The sequence below is a fragment of the Pinus tabuliformis genome, chromosome 1_2 (assembly GCF_031772625.1).
Source record: "Pinus tabuliformis cultivar Carrire ecotype Pingquan chromosome 1_2, CPIR1, whole genome shotgun sequence".
Classification (NCBI taxonomy): domain Eukaryota; kingdom Viridiplantae; phylum Streptophyta; class Pinopsida; order Pinales; family Pinaceae; genus Pinus; species Pinus tabuliformis.
Window position 1 is genome coordinate 207848158 of NC_142298.1, and position 17986 is coordinate 207866143.

Below are 17986 nucleotides of genomic sequence, written 5' to 3' on the forward strand. Positions count from 1 at the left end.
AATTATTTTGACTGTAGTCCCATTGATTATCATGAATTCACCAGTGTGAAGACCATCTTCTACATACATATTATTATTAAACTTTTTGCATTATATCCCTCTTATATCTTGTTGTAATAGCAGTATTAGCACTAGAAAAATATCTTGTTGTAATGGTGATGTTAGTATTAGCACCAAAAAAATCACTAAATTTTGGTAAAAAAAAGTTTATCATTTATTTATTTTTAATTTGGGAAATTTTTGTTTTTATATTTTTTGTTTTTAATTCTATTTTTATGCAGTAATATTTTTTTTGGTTGAATTTTGGTAGTAACTAGTTTTTGGTCTAATCATATGTATTAACCATGTTCTTTATGCTACAAGTCTAATTGTTGGGACAAAATTGCTCTTTCAAATAAGTTGCAAAAAGCATATAAATGGAAGAATAGCGATGACAACTATTTTCATTGTCCAACTGTTCAGTATATCATGTATGAAAATATTCAACATTTTTATAAACAATGGATTAGAGGTGAGTCTGTAATTGTACATAATGTTTGGATGATACATAAAAACAAAGTTTGTTTCATTGATGTGGTTAGGATCTACTTTGGATACGAAACCCTAGGTTTGGAAGTATGCAAATAATGAATTTGGTTTACCTTTGATAACAAATGAAATTTTATTTCTTTTTCCTCGTAAAACCAAGGAAGATATGGCAATAATTCTCGTTAGAAAACTACTTCTTGTTGAAGGTTTATAATTGGTTGCAAAAGTTCAACAACTGGGTATAGAAGTTTTTAGTTGCTATTAGGGAAACAATGTGATTATAGGTTTTAGCAGACATAGATCATTCTTGGTATTTGATTCACTTTGAGAATATAAGTACACCAAAGTGGATTAGGTTATGAGTGGATTGGCAAAGCAACCCTTATTTGTTCCTTTTAGTTTTTGAGATATCTCAAGTTCAACTAGTGCTAGTAAATGGTTTCAAAGATGTTTGCTAGGGTTTTTCAACAAGGTCACTAGGTCCCAATGTAACATAGATACTTCATATTTGTTGAAAAGTAAAACCCCCACATAGCACTGAATAGATCATTAATGACTACCTAGAGAACTTAGACTAAATTAATCGTGGAAGTAAAAATTACAACCAAATTAACCATGAAAGTAAGAACTACAATTGAAAAAAACACACTTGGTAATATACTAGAATTCATCCTCGCCAAATCCAAAGTTGATGAATAATATGTTAAATCTTTAATGAAACTCATGAAAAATAATAAGCATGTTATCGATATAAGAGTGCATGAACTTGCTTAATGTATATTTGTTAATTGGAGATGATGAATATCTAAATAAAGTTGATGAATAATATGTTAAATATTTGATGAAACTCATGAAAGATAATAAGCATGTTTATCCATATAGGAGTGCACAAACTTTCTTAATGTGTAGTTTACGAGAAATTTTTCTAGCGTAAATCACAAGATATATCATTTGTTTAGGCGTTTCGAACCAACCAGTGTGGTTCATCGTCAGGACAAGTTGAAGAATCAGATCCAACTTTGCATGTTAAATAGTTTGAGCAGAGGGGATATTTGCACCTTAGCCTTAACAACCCTTGCCCAAGATGAATCTATTTAATGGACTAGCTTGGATATGTTGGGTCTTGGATTTCCAGAGTACCCAATCAATGCTTAACTCCCTAGTCCTAGCCAAAATTCACTCCTATTGAAGAGACAACTTGAACAATCTTGCTAATAAGATTAACAAGTTCTTTCCTTTTGATTGATTTACAACAAACCTTAATGACTCTCTTTTCTTATCCTCCTCTTCCATTCTCCAACAAAAACTTATTAATCTTATATCATAAACACTTTATATAGGTAAGCATTGTAATCATTTTCCTCAACTCACACGTTACCTTTACACCTCAACCCATATAAGTGGACCTAAGTCCATGGCACAACCCATCACACTCTAAGATGGTTCTAATTGTCTCCTCAAAACTAGGACATAACACACCTTAAATGCCAAATGGTTAATTCATCCCAAATTTGTGGGATTTTTTCCTTCATGGAACACATTCTAGCTAGTGCTGATCAAACACAATGCACTAACACCACTAACACACACTAAAAGTCCTAGATACCCTTACGCTGTGGCACGCACCCAAGCACTTCGACTGCACCTCCATAAAATGCACCTTCAACTTTGGATGTCCCAAAATAGTAATATCCTAACCCAATATGGCCTACTTGTTAGATTTGTGTAGTTCCCTCCTTATCAGATCCTTGCACCTCCTTGCACTCCATGGTAAATCTACTCTAATGGTCACCTTCCAAGTTCCAACACTTCCTTTCACATCATGACATAACCACCGATATACATTACAACAACCTTCAACTTCTTTAGTGGGTTGCACATATATTTCACATTTCTTCTCCATCTTACAAAGTGGTAGTGCCAAGGAGAGAGTATCAAGTTGAATCAAGGATTGCTCACTTAGTACCACTACTAAGTTGCCTTCGTGCAACTTGTCAAATCCCTTAATTTTGTTTCACAACTTCTCATAGGGCTTAACTTGCTTGTATACACTTCTAAGTGAGACTACAATCCCCCAACCTCTCCTCTGCAACCCTTGTTAGAGTCTTCTTAGACGTGCAATCATGCCTCAAGCTGAATATAACACTAGCATCCCAAATGTGCATGCTCATTCCATCTTTTAATGCTTCGCTGAAACCACATTATGACACTGCTCAAAATGAAATGTTTACATCTTAAGACAATGTACCTACTTTGATTATGACAATCTAAACTATGCAAGTGGCTAAGAGAGGACTATATTTTCCCAGGATGAAAATATAGGGTCTTACAACCCCATTCACACAATAATTTTAATATATTTCACCCGAAAAAAGATACATACCCTACTCCTTTCAAATTTATCATATAATTTTAAGAAATTAACACTTGTTATTAACTATTAAATAGACTTACTATATATTCTCCTTTGTTTGCACCCACCTTATATGTAAAAACATATAAATATTTTCAATACAACCAAATTAAAATCATATTTTTCCATTTAAAAATTATTAAATTAAAATTAAAAAAATTACACCTAATAAACTTAAACAACAACCATAAAATTATATTATTATTATTATAAATATTTTCTAACCTAACCAATAACCAAAAACATCATATAGTTACTTCTTTAGTGATGTGAAAATAAAAAAAATGTATTTATTGTTTTAATAACACCTAATAAACTTAAACAACAACCATAAAATTATATTATTACGCCGTAAGGCGTTCCCCTCTGAAATCAACCTCCCAAAATGTCTTCGTGTCGTAATCGTAGCCCTTAGATCTAGTGTTAGACGATTGGAGAAAAATGAACCGTTGATTAAGAGGTTAAAGTTTTTTAGGGTTTAGAGGGTGTTGAGGGGGCGGCCTCGGACCTGCAGAGGCGAACCTGCAGAGGCCGACCTGCATGCGGATGTTGAGGGGGCGGCGGACCTGCAGAGGCGGACCTGCATGAGGGCCGCGCGTTGCGTCTGGTGTTTCAGCTGCCTCCAGGAAGTAATGGCCGCGTAGTCGATGTTTCAGCTGCCTGGAGGAAGTAATGGAGTCTTTTATAAAGCTTTTTCATGTGGCTGGTAATCCTGACAGAGATTCTGGTCACCGGTTTGGAGTTCGCACCTGCTACAGAGGAGAAGGCGCTCCTCCAAAGCCACGCTACGACAGCAGCCAGGTAATTGGTTTTTGGATTCGAATCGTAAAACTGTAATTGCTTTCATTTCCTCTGTACTGTAATTAGTCGTAGGAAGTATGTATATACCACATTTGGCATGTTGCAGAACTCAATCTTGGGTTTAATCATTAAAATATAATACAAACTACATAATATACAGTTTGCAACAGTCACCAATGCTATAAAAGATGAAATCAGACCTTTTCATTATGTTGTTATTTACATGCGCGCAGAGCTGAGTGATCCAGACCAACACCCACAGAATCTAGAGCCTGAGAAATGTGATGGATGGGAATGGGTGGAATGGTCAAAATTGCCCAAACCCCTGTTTAGGCATCTTGAGGCTTTAGTTGAATCTGGATTCACTCCCTTCTAAGCCTTTAGTGGCCGAACCTATGAAATTGCCAAATTATTTATCAACTTCACTGGGGATGTTCTTCTTTCACAGTTGCAAACAATTACAGTGTGTATGTATAACTGTGTATCCTGTTTATGGAAACTCTTGTTGCGCTGATAAAACTATCAAATGATGGACACGTTGAACACCTTATATCATTGAAATTCTTTACACAATCATCTGTAGTGTTGGTTACAGTACAGTCTACACATTCAACACTTAGAGGTATTACTTTGAATTCGCTTCTTATTCTTTTTTATTTTTCCAAAAGTGCTTCTAAGTTCTCTTAACTCCATAGGCTTTACAATTGGCCTGAATAAGTTAGCCTCCAGAAGCAGCCTGTTTTCACTTGCAACTTGCAAGACAACCCTTGAAGGGCGAATCATTAATCACGAGCACTTTCCCTTGGCTAGGCTACTATAGTGGGCTTATTGTTTTTTTTTTAAATAACCTGAAATCTCCAACAACTTATGTGTGCCTCTCAAAGAATTGAATCTTGGTGGCTGGCCAACACACCAACGATCTCACTGCTGAACCATGATCCCATTGGTATCATCCTTTATTTTACTTTCTCCTTGGGAAGAAACTGTGTAAAGTGCATGTCAAACTCTCTTCCGGACACAAAGTTATCCAATATTGGTTTGCTAAACTGTGTAAAGTGCATGTTAAACTCCCTTCCAGACACAAGTTATCCAATATTGGTTTGCTATAGGGAGTAACCTTCACTGAATCTATTTTAGCAGAGGGCTTCTTTTATGTCATATGGTTTTATACATATTTGTGTGCAGGCCAACTAATACATGAAATAATCCTGCAACTAGGTTATGCAGAATTAGGGTACATGTTCAATGATTCCTCGGATTTATTATCAATGATTAATCACCATCATTTAATTACACATCAGAACCCAGAATTAGGGTACATGTTCAATGACTCCTCGGATTCATTATCAATGATTAATGACCATCATTTAATTACACATCAGAACCCGGAATTAAGGTACATGTTCAATGACTCCTTGGATTTATTATCAATGATTAATGACCATCATTTAATTACACATCAGAACCCCAATAGATAAATAGAGAATATATTGATGTGTGCCTCTCAAAGAATTGAATCTTGGTGGCTGGCCAACACACCAACAATCTCACTGCTGAACCATGATCCCATTGGTATCATCCTTTATTTTACTTTCTCCTTGGGAAGAAACTGTGTAAAGTGCATGTCAAACTCCCTTCCGGACACAAAGTTATCCAATATTGGTTTGCTAAACTGTGTAAAGTGCATGTCAAACTCCCATCCGGACACAAGTTATCCAATATTGGTTTGCTATAGGGAGTAACCTTCACTGAATCTATTTTAGCAGAGGGCTTCTTTTATGTCATATGGTTTTATACATATTTGTGTGCAGGCCAACTAATAGTGATCCAGACCAACACCCACAGAATCTAGAGCCTGAGAAATGTGATGGATGGGAATGGGTGGAATGGTCAAACTTGCCCAAAATCCTGTTTAGGCATCTTGAGGCTTTAGTTGAATCTGGATTCAATCCCTTCTAAGCCTTTAGTGGCCGAACCTATGAAATTGCCAAATTAATTATCAACTTCACTGGGGATGTTCTTCTTTCACAGTTGCAAACAATTACAGTGTGTATGTATAACTGTGTATCCTGTTTATGGAAACTCTTGTTGCACTGATAAAACTATCAAATGATGGACACATAGAACACCTTATATCATTGAAATTCTTTACACAATCATCTGTAGTGTTGGTTATAGTACAGTCTACACATTCAACACTTAGAGGTATTACTTTGAATTCGCTTCTTATTCCTTTTTATTTTTCCAAAAGTGCTTCTAAGTTCTCTTAACTCCATAGACTTTACAATTGGCCTGAATAAGTCAGCCTCCAGAAGCAGCCTGTTTTCACTTGCAACTTGCAAGACAACCCTTGAAGGGCGAATCATTAATCACGAGCACTTTCCCTTGGCTAGGCTGCTATAGTGGGCTTATTGTTTTTTTTAAATAACCTGAAATCTCCAACAACTTATGTGTGCCTCTCAAAGAATTGAATCTTGGTGGCTGGCCAACACACCAACGATCTCACTGCTGAACCATGATCCCATTGGTATCATCCTTTATTTTACTTTCTCCTTGGGAAGAAACTGTGTAAAGTGCATGTCAAACTCCCTTCCGGACACAAAGTTATCCAATATTGGTTTGCTAAACTGTGTAAAGTGCATGTCAAACTCCCTTCCGGACACAAGTTATCCAATATTGGTTTGCTATAGGGAGTAACCTTCACTGAATCTATTTTAGCAGAGGGCTTCTTTTATGTCATATGGTTTTATACATATTTGTGTGCAGGCCAACTAATACATGAAATAATCCTACAACTAGGTTATGCAGAATTAGGGTACATGTTCAATGATTCCTCGGATTTATTATCAATGATTAATCACCATCATTTAATTACACATCAGAACCCAGAATTAGGGTACATGTTCAATGACTCCTCGGATTCATTATCAATGATTAATGACCATCATTTAATTACACATCAGAACCCGGAATTAGGGTACATGTTCAATGACTCCTCGGATTTATTATCAATGATTAATGACCATCATTTAATTACACATCAAAACCCCAATAGATAAATAGATAATATATTGATGTGTGCCTCTCAAAGAATTGAATCTTGGTGGCTGGCCAACACACCAACGATCTCACTGCTGAACCATGATCCCATTGGTATCATCCTTTATTTTACTTTCTCCTTGGGAAGAAACTGTGTAAAGTGCATGTCAAACTCCCTTCCGGACACAAAGTTATCCAATATTGGTTTGCTAAACTGTGTAAAGTGCATGTCAAACTCCCTTCCGGACACAAGTTATCCAATATTGGTTTGCTATAGGGAGTAACCTTCACTGAATCTATTTTAGCAGAGGGCTTCTTTTATGTCATATGGTTTTATACATATTTGTGTGCAGGCCAACTAATACATGAATTCATTTGTCCATGGGTTTTGATAAATACTATCATGTTTCAAAATTCATTTGTCCATGGGTTTTGATAAATACTAGCATGTTTACAGCATCACACTCTCCTTTCATTTGTGAAAGCGTTTTGATAAATACTATCATGTTAACAGCATCACACTTTCCTTGCAAGCTTATCCCAAATGAATCTTTCCTTATCCAAATTAAATCGATTCAAAATCAGGCCATTGGTATCTTTATAGGCTGGTGCACCTTGCAAGTTTTGCATCAAAATAGCTCTAATTTTGTATAACTGTGTTGCTTTCTGTCACAACATATATAACCCAGGGTTAGGGTCTGCCCATAGACAATGCCTAATGAGTACGGCATCCATTTATAATTTTGTTCATGGCAGTCGAAGTGACCTGGGTCCTTGGGCACTCTTCAAATTGCCTCCGCTCAATGGATCCAACAGTGCTGTTCACAAGAGGAGGGGGCCAAACAGATCAAGCCTGTTGAGAGCTTCAAACATAGCTCCTTACAAGGATATCTTTAATGGAGCCTTCCATGTCCAAATCAAACCTGATTCAAAATCATTGCATTGGTGTCTTTAGAGGCTTTTGTGCCCTGCAACTATTGTGGCAAAATAGCTTTAATTCTACCAATGTGCTGCTTTTGGTCATGCTTTAAGTTGCAAACTTAACATAGATTCAGGGACTTATCCATATACAAATTACAAAGCCTAGTGAATGTTGCATCCACAATGTCAATAGTGGTCTTTTTTGTTTGTTCTTTGTCTCTTGCAAATTTATTGTTTTCCCTTGTACTCATTAATGGGTAGAATGCAAAATCCTTGTTTATTCGCACATATGTGCAGGAGAGACTTGGGAGGAGTGTGCTGCACGTGAGGTCATGGAGGAAACAGGGCTTACAGCATCACACTCTCCTTTCATTTGTCAAAGCGTTTTGATAAATACTATCATGTTAACAGCATCACACTTTCCTTGCAAGCTTATCCCAAATGAATCTTTCCTTATCCAAATTAAATCGATTCAAAATCAGGCCATTGGTATCTTTATAGGCTGGTGCACCTTGCAAGTTTTGCATCAAAATAGCTCTAATTTTGTATAACTGTGTTGCTTTCTGTCATAACATATATAACCCAGGGTTAGGGTCTGCCCATAGACAATGCCTAATGAGTACGGCATCCATTTATAATTTTGTTCATGGCAGTCGAAGTGACCTGGGTCCTTGGGCACTCTTCAAATTGCCTCCACTCAATGGATCCAACATTGCTGTTCACAAGAGGAGGGGGCCAAACAGATCAAGCCTGTTGAGAGCTTCAAACATAGCTCCTTACAAGGATATCTTTAATGGAGCCTTCCATGTCCAAATCAAACCTGATTCAAAATGATTGCATTGGTGTCTTTAGAGGCTTTTGTGCCCTGCAACTATTGTGGCAAAATAACTTTAATTCTACCAATGTGCTACTTTTGGTCATGCTTTAAGTTGCAAACTTAACATAGATTTAGGGACTTAACTGTGTTGCTTTCTGTCACAACATATATAACCCAGGGTTAGGGTCTGCCCATAGACAATGCCTAATGAGTACGGCATCCATTTATAATTTTGTTCAGGGCAGTCGAAGTGACATGGGTCCTTGGGCACTCTTCAAATTGCCTCCGCTCAATGGATCCAACATTGTTGTTCACAAGAGGAGGGGGCCAAACAGATTAAGCCTGTTGAGAGCTTCAAACATAGCTCCTTACAAGGATATCTTTAATGGAGCCTTCCATGTCCAAATCAAACCTGATTCAAAATCATTGCATTGGTGTCTTTAGAGGCTTTTGTGCCCTGCAACTATTGTGGCAAAATAGCTTTAATTCTACCAATGTGCTGCTTTTGGTCATGCTTTAAGTTGCAAACTTAACATAGATTCAGGGACTTAACTGTGTTGCTTTCTGTCACAACATATATAACCCAGGGTTAGGGTCTGCCCATAGACAATGCCTAATGAGTACGGCATCCATTTATAATTTTGTTCATGGCAGTCGAAGTGACCTGGGTCCTTGGGCACTCTTCAAATTGCCTCCGCTCAATGGATCCAACAGTGCTGTTCACAAGAGGAGGGGGCCAAACAGATCAAGCCTGTTGAGAGCTTCAAACATAGCTTCTTACAAGGATATCTTTAATGGAGCCTTCCATGTCCAAATCAAACCTGATTCAAAATCATTGCATTGGTGTCTTTAGAGGCTTTTTTGCCCTGCAACTATTGTGGCAAAATAGCTTTAATTCTACCAATGTGCTGCTTTTGGTCATGCTTTAAGTTGCAAACTTAACATAGATTCAGGGACTTATCCATATACAAATTACAAAGCCTAGTGAATGTTGCATCCACAATGTCAATAGTGGTCTTTTTTTTTGTTCTTTGTCTCTTGCAAATTTATTGTTTTCCCTTGTACTCATTAATGGGTAGAATGCAAAATCCTTGTTTATTCGCACATATGTGCAGGAGAGACTTGGGAGGAGTGTGCTGCACGTGAGGTCATGGAGGAAACAGGGCCAAAATCCCTATTAAAATGACACATGCACTGAATTTGTCTGTAAAAACATTTGCTAAGATTATGCCAGATAAATCTTTAATATGATTTTTCCTGTTCATAGTTTTTATTTTTTCACCAAAGAACTCCAGGTAAACGCTCCACTATTGGCAATTTTAATAAGGGGTCATTTTGGCTATATAATCTTCATGATTTCTCTTGCGGTATTTCAATATGATTGGTAATTTAAAAAAAAATTGAGGCTTGCTGTTCAGACCATTTAGGACTAACTCTTTGCCATGCTCAAGTAAGACCTGGTAAGGTCTTTTTGGGACATGACTTAGCAGGCTGCAAGTCCTTGGTGATAATTGCTGGAAAAACTATAGGTCAGACCTGACAGAAGAGTCTAAGGAAGTCTGTGCTTTGTGATGCAGCTCCTCAAGTATTTTTCTTAAGGAACTTAAAAATGTCTGGTTGTAAATTTCTTCCCCTATCAGAAACAATGCCTGGGAGGTCTTTTCAGATCTCAAAACAATAACATACTTTTTATGAAGGATACTAATGAAAATAGTTGGCAATTAAATAAAGCCTATTTTCTGGAGTCTCATGATCCATTATTCCAAATATTTAAGCTATAGGTTATAGTTCAAGTGTTGAAATATGGTTGAGTTGATATTTCTGATTTCAAGAATGTGTTGGGTTCCTTGCATAAATACACTATTGCTATTGAGCTGTCATTACTATGTCTGATAGAGCTTATATATATTGTCAAGTTAGTATTTTAGTGAAGCCATGGTTGTATCATTGATGTGCTACTAAGACCTGGTAAGGTCTTTTTGGGACATGACTTAGCAGGCTGGCCTTTTAGGACCAGAGCTCTACTAAGGGCTAAGCTTATATGATTGAAGCTCTACTTATATAAAACCTTTAAGGACCTGAAGTTCTACTTACATAGGACCTTTCAGGGCGTTTCTTTTGGCAAAGGGAAGTTTATTTTTGGAAAGCTCAGGAAAGACCCTTTAACACCAACCTGGTATAGTCCTTCTAAGACCAGAGCTCTGCTTAGATAAGACCTTTCGGGAGCTTTCTTTTTGCAAACGGAGTTTGAAGGAGACGAGGCACAATGCAAGTCCTTGGTGATAATTGCTGGAAAAACTATAGGTCAGACCTGACACAAGAGTCTAAGGAAGTCTGTGCTTTGTGATGCAGCTCCTCAAGTATTTTTCTTAAGGAACTTAAAAATGTGTGCTTGTAAATTTCTTCCCCTATCAGAAACAATACCTGGGAGGTGTTTTCAGATCTCAAAACAATAACATACTTTTTATAAGCATGAAGGATACTAATGAAAATAATTGGCAATGACTGTAACCTTTTCATTTATTACAGACAAAGATTATGTTATGAGCAGCCAGTCCTTGACAAGACCAGCAACATTCATAGTCAAGGCTGAAGTCTTTCCTATCAGAAGAAACACTGCAAGATTAAGAGCCAAGGCACAAGCAGAAATGTCATGTAATCCAAATCAAAGGAAGAGACCCTGATTATCAGAAATGGGTATTCTACTAAGGCCCAGGGGGTGCTGAGAAAAACAAGGCAACAAGGAGCAACAAAGATGTGATGGGATTCAACTTAATCCCTTTTGATGTTCGTGGAATTTGTATGAGAACCAATTGGGTAGTCTCACATGCAACTGCACTTAACTGGAGAATCACCTCCCATGCATTCATCTTGGCCTCCCCATAAGCTGAAATAGTAACTCCAATGGATATGGCCAACATATTGGCCTCGGGCTCACCTTTATAAGCTTATTTCTTCAGGGAAACCACAATCAAATACACAGCAATGGGAATTAGAGCTTTCAGCATTTGAAATAATGATACTGAGAGGAAAACATAGGCAGAATTTGAAAACCAGAGACCCAAAGAATACACTTATCAATACTATGGGTTCAATGAGCTTGAAGACTCTTACAATAGCAACAGCCAGTGTTGAGTAGAAGCCCATGTGAATCATGGTGGGACCGATCACACTAAATTTGTCAAGCAATGGCAACTCCAATGGATATGGCTAACATATTGGCCATGGCCTCACCTTTATAAGATTCTTTCTTCAGGGGAACTGCAATCGAATGCATATCAAATGGGCACAAGAGCTTTCAACATTTGAAATATCGATACTTTGAGAGACATGCACCAAGGGCTGCATCATTTAGGATTTGTACTCAGTTTAGGTGTCATATTCAAGGGGAAGTTGTTATGCTTTCCACCACTTCATAGATTATTAGAGTGATGAAACAAAAGAAGCTCCCTCTTGAGGCTAGATTATGTCATTCATATCAGCTGTGTTGTTGATGTCCTAGCTCAGCCAGGTCTTGCCAAAACTCTGTTGAGGTTCAAAATTTATTATAAACTGAAATGTCTTCACAAGAATTGACCTCATAAAATGCCATAATCACAAGATATGCCATACATGGCTGTGATTATGGCTCGCAAGACCCTTAGACTTTGAGCAATGAGGCTCGCAACATCACTTATGATTATGCACTCTACAATTCTGTGACCAGCTGAATGTCAAGCAATTGAACCGCGATTTAAATCCTATTTTGTCAGCAATAAGTACTATACTTTGTCTTTATTTAGTGTAGAGAACCAAGCACTTATTCTGCTCATCTATAGAAGGGACAATGGTTGTTTGCCTATGAGGTATAAGGAAATCCTATCAGATGTTTTGTATTTTCGTATGGAATTGAATCATACTCCTGCACACTGTAACATTCATATATATCAACCTGTAGAGGCTTTAATAACACCTGGTATTCTGGTTAGTGATTTTATTGGACCTCATGTGCATATCCTACATGCACAGGATGGACTATTCATATGTTACAGGGTATTATTCTTATTATTTAGGATGCACATCTTCAGGTGCTCAAGAATGATTACTAGAACAGTCAGTTAATTCTGCAATTTAAAGGATGAAAAAGGAGGTTATAGGAGTCTAGTTTTGGTTCTCATCCACAATGTCACACTAGTCTGCCTGGGCATGGTTCTGATGGTTTAATAGTGACTTGAGGAGTCATAATACCACAGATCACTAAACACGAACAGCTAAGGTAGCCCAAGGACAATAGCCATCTTTACACATTAATTAACAGGTCTTACATTAATTATCCCAGGGGGTTTTAATACTTCCAAATGCTTAAAAAACAGTTAGCAGAGCATTCACATTACACATTCTAGCAATCTTTTCTATAAACCAACCAAATGCAGTCAGGAGAGCCCTCCTTTTAAACTATACAACCTTATTGTTAGTATGATCAACCTTATTTTAATATATAGTGTGACAAACCGTATGTGACAGGCAGGTGGAAAACTTTTCTCGCAATTGACTAAGCGACGTCCTGCGAGCCAGACTTGAGACGGAAACCCTCGTCAGAAGTATATGCTTGGCTCTTTTCCAAACAAATGAAGAGTCAATGAGGTTTTGTGTAATCACTTCTGGTATCGTATTGGGTTATTGTTAGAAGCGATAATTGGATTCGGATTCTCATCGAGTGAGTTGTTCTGCTTTCTCAATTTGAGAGGGTTTGTTTGGAGGGAAAAACGAAAGAGGACATACAAGAATAGTGAGGGGAAAGATGCAGAGGAAGAGGATTGAGAACATCGCCAGCAGGCAGGCTACATTTTCCAAACGTAGGTGGATTGCTGAAGAAAGCTTACGAGCTCTCGGTGCTCTGCACTGCAGAAGTTGAACTTGTGATTTTCTCCCCAGCAGGAAAGCTCTATGAACTGTTTTTTAGTGCAAATCCTACTATTTTGATTCTAATAATCATGGCTATGCAAACCTCATGAGATTCTTACTAATAACCCCGGTGGTGCAAGCCCTAGTAAGTTCGATGTTGAAAAACTTAGTGTAAAACCTCCAAATCGCCGGTTTTGTTGTAGTGCTTATTGGAGAGTATATAAAAAATTTCACACCTTTTTATGAGATATGGGAGGAAAACATGTTAAAGATTTTTAATAAATATAAAATTTCCAAAATGATGCTAGTTACGTGTGATTCTTTTTTCATTGTTTGTGATTATGAAAAATGAAACTCAATGTTTTTTCATTAGTGCACACATATTTCATTATATAATTGCATATAGAAAAATCATTCCAGAGCCGATAACAATAAAAGTGAAGAATTTATGGTCCAACCTTATATTTAAGGGAGATGTTTAAGGATGATGTTTGAATTTTGTTTTTCATTTTAAGACATTTGGAGCAAATATTAGGAAGGACTTTGAGAAAGGATTGTCCTTGATTTTCGAAAATGGAGTTGTTCCTTTCCAGCCATATGCCCCAAGTGACCATCAAAGGGAGAGCTCATATGTTTTTTGGATGTTTTCTTTATAGCCATTTTTTTACACATATCCATAGAGTCCCCATGCCATTGATGTGAATTACTTGTTCGGTTTTTTTTAACCAAAATTTTTACCCAAACAAGAAAAATTAAAAAAATGCCTCAAGATCAAAGACTGAAACAAAGACCTATTGACATACCTTTTAAAGTATGGAAAGAACTTGTAAAATCATATGAGAAGTTGGATGCACAAAGAAAAGCCAGCAATGAGAGCATTCAGGTATTGAATTTTTCATTAAACATTATTTAGAATGTATTAATACTTATAAGTATCTTAGACATGTATTTGTGTGAAAATAAATTGAATTGGTTTATGTTTAAGGACAAGGCATCCAAGGCGAGGTTAACCAAGACAAAAGTCACTCATCGTAGTGGCCAGAAAGGTTTAAAAGCACTGATAACAACCTTTGTAAGTATATTAAACATGTGATATTTTTTTAATAAATTTTGTACTAGAAGAAAGTCATTGTTATCTAATTTCTCCCTATTTACTGATTGATAGGAACTAAAATATGGAAGACCTCCAAATCGTTTGGAAAAGGAGGTGCTGCAGCAAAAGAGATGGGTTGAATTTGTTGTTTGGATGGACTCTATGGTATGTAATCTTAGTTGGATTTCCAATATACTTTTAAACCATATTTTCATTTTATTTTTAGTACTATTAGATATTATATCTTACCTCATTTTATGGTTAACATTGTATAACAAAAACATGTGTTGTGTTATGTAATTAATACTAACATGTAATATTGATTTTTTTTGTCAGAATGCTATAGGTAATGATTGCCAAGACGATGATCCAAATTATGTTCAACATATATCAGGAGATGATGAGGATGAGGATGAGGATGATGGTGGTGGAGGAGATGATGATGATAGTTGCGGTGTTGGTGATGATGTGGATCAGAGTAATGAGGATGGTCAAGATGATCATGAGGATGATCTTGGTGGTGGTAGCTAGGCATGCACATGCATTGTTTTTTATGAAGAAATTATTGTGTAGAATGACATTGTTATGTTTAGATGGGTGTTGTGAATTTACCCTATATCAATGAGACATTTTGATTTTGTAATCATACGATGAGTTTGATTTATGTATGTTGTTAATTTATCGTAGAATAACGATATTCATGAAATATTTTGATTTGTTAATCATATTTGAATTTTACTTGTTTTGATTAAAAATAATACTGATTTTATTAGTATTATGTTGCTATTTTATACATGTTTTGAAAATTGTTAATGACACATTGTTAATTTTTTGGATGGATGTTGTCAATTTCTCTTAAATTTCTTTACAAATGATTTTGAATTGTGATATCTGCTTTAATGATATTTAGAAGCTATCATATATTTCACTATGAATCTATAAAGGGGGTCATATATGTAAAGAAAAATATACTCTATATAAGAAGTCAAATGCGGATGTAACCATGGATGCAAATTTGAAAGTAAAATTGGATGTTAAACTAGGAATTAATACAAAATGCAAACAATTGACATACAAAGTGTTTTAAATTAGAAGTGAAAAATTGTGCAATAGTTGACACAAAGAAGGGAACAAAACATGGCATACAAAAGGATATCAAATTGGGCAAAAACAAGGACACATAAATGGGCACCAAATTAGATGCAAAAAAAGACAACAACTAGATGTAAAATGAGATGCAAAGTTGAGCGTTAAAAAGAAGCAAAAAACGTTACAAATTAATATGCCAAATGATGATGCAAATAATGGTGTAAATTTGGGATGCAAACTTGGGTGCAAAAAAGGAAAAAAAAAAAGATGTAAGAAAAGACATAAAACAAGATGCAAAATGGGGCTGAAAAAAGGTGAAACCAAGGATGCCATATTGGATGTAAAAAATGATTCCTAATCACATGCAAATTTAGGCTCAAACTCAGACACAAAATTATATGCAAATGTGGACACAAAATGAGGCAAAAAAAGATGCAAATTTGGATGGTGAAAACGATGTGAAACTGGACACCAAAAAAGTGCAAAATTGGATGAAAAAGTCGGTGTAAATAATGGTGCAAAATTGGACACAAGTAGACATAAAAAAATGGTGGAAAAAGGGGCATAAAATAGCTTAAAATTGGATGCAAAACTTGGTGCAAAAACAAATACAAAAGTAGACGTAAAAAATGGCTCTAAATTGAATGTACCATTAGACACAAAATAATATGCAAAGGTGGACACAACACATGACTCAACATAAGATGCAAATTTGGATGCTCAAAATGATGTAACATTAGATGCAAGAGATGGTGTTAAAAATGATGCAAATTTGGATGAAACAAATGACGCAAAATATGGTGCAAAATGAGATGGGAAAAATGGAGACAAATCAAACATAAATGTGGATGTAAAAAATGGTCCAAAAAAAGATGCAAAAATGGGCACAAAAATGGATGCAAAATTTGGTGCTAAATCAAATTCAACACATGGTGCAAAGATAGGCACCAAAGCTGGTGCAAAAATAGAAGCAAAAACTAGTGTAAGACTAGATACAAAACCTGGCGTAAGACTAGATGCAAAAACTAACACAAAATGGATGCATAAAAAGACGTTAAATTGGATTCAAAATACAGTGTAAACTTGATGCAATTGATGGTGCAAAAATGGAAGCAAAGAATGACACAAAATAGGAAGCAAAAGAGAATGAAAAATAGATGCAAAAAATGACACAAAACTAGAAGCAAAACCTGTCATAAAATAAGATGCAAATCTTGGTTCAAAATTTGATGCAAAAAATGATGCATAGTTTGGTGTAAAAAATGATGCAAAATCTAGCGTGAAAAAGGATGCAAAATCAGGTGCAAAAAAGGACGCTTTAAAAATTGTACAATAGAGCCAGATTTAGCGCCAGGTTGCTCATCACAATTACAAAAAAAATGCACTAAAATCTGCGCTAAATCTGGCGCAAATCGCTGGTTTTGTTGTAGTGGAAGAACCACCTTTAAGGAAGAACCCTCAGCCTTAGACCAAAAGCTGGATGCTATTATCAGTGGCATGCACAGGCTGGGAGACAGAGTGGAGAGTGTGGAGAGGAAGTCATCATGGGAAGGACAACAACCTAATACCATAAGGAACCCAAATTTCTAGAAAACTCAGAACACAAATGCTGGTAGGTCTAGCCCAGACCATGATGTAAGGCCTCCTTTTCATGAAAATTATGCTGAAGCATCTACATCTAGTGAATAGACAGAAGACACTCACATGAACTTGGTGGATTTGAAGGCTGAGCAACAAATTTTCCTAACTCAAGCAAACCAAGATGAGCATGACTTTAATCAATTTCAAACTAAGTCTGGTGAGTCTTTTGACTTTAAACAGGGTTATGATTTAGCTGTTGAAGAGGTCCAAAAACAGTATAAGCTGAGGACAAGAACCATAGATGTGCCCGAAAAGGTTAAACCAAGTGATACCAAACAGCCGAAGAAGATCAAAGAAAAGGTTGCCCTCATAGAAGCTGCTGATAAAACAGTCCCTAATCCAAAGGAGGTCACCATAGAGGATGTCACAGACATGCAGTCCTCTAATGATCAGCCTCTACCACCTTCTTCCTCGAAAGAGAATTTGAACAACGTTCCAAAAAGCCCTCCTAAAACTGAAAAACCGCAAGCAATCACTTCCCATAACGCTGATAAACAAGACCAAATTGCTGATACTCCAATGGAAAAAGGGAAGCCTGCCTCTCACAATACTAAAACCCAATCTGAAAAATCATTCGATTTAGAGGCAGAAATAGGTAAATTGAAGATATCTGTCCCCCTCTCGGAACTTGCCAAACATGATGTGTATAGGCAACAAATTCAAAGATCACTTCAAATGCCAGAAGTCAAGGATGATGTGAATGTTCTAGATGATCCCCTGAACTGCTGTTCGGTCCAGAAGTTAATGGAAAATCAACATA

The 17986-nt window shown here is 36.5% G+C and overlaps 1 protein-coding gene across 1 annotated transcript; it reads left to right on the forward strand.

The window, feature by feature from the left end:
- The first annotated feature begins 3350 nt into the window (after positions 1-3350).
- On the forward strand, positions 3351-15207 carry LOC149205186 (uncharacterized). The gene is made up of 4 exons (XM_089393427.1): positions 3351-3742; positions 14389-14475; positions 14569-14661; positions 14833-15207. The coding sequence occupies exons 1-4, from the start codon at positions 3614-3616 to the stop codon at positions 15025-15027; spliced, it is 504 nt and encodes a 167-aa protein (XP_089249553.1). The 5' UTR covers positions 3351-3613; the 3' UTR covers positions 15028-15207.
- Positions 15208-17986: the final 2779 nt, after the last annotated feature.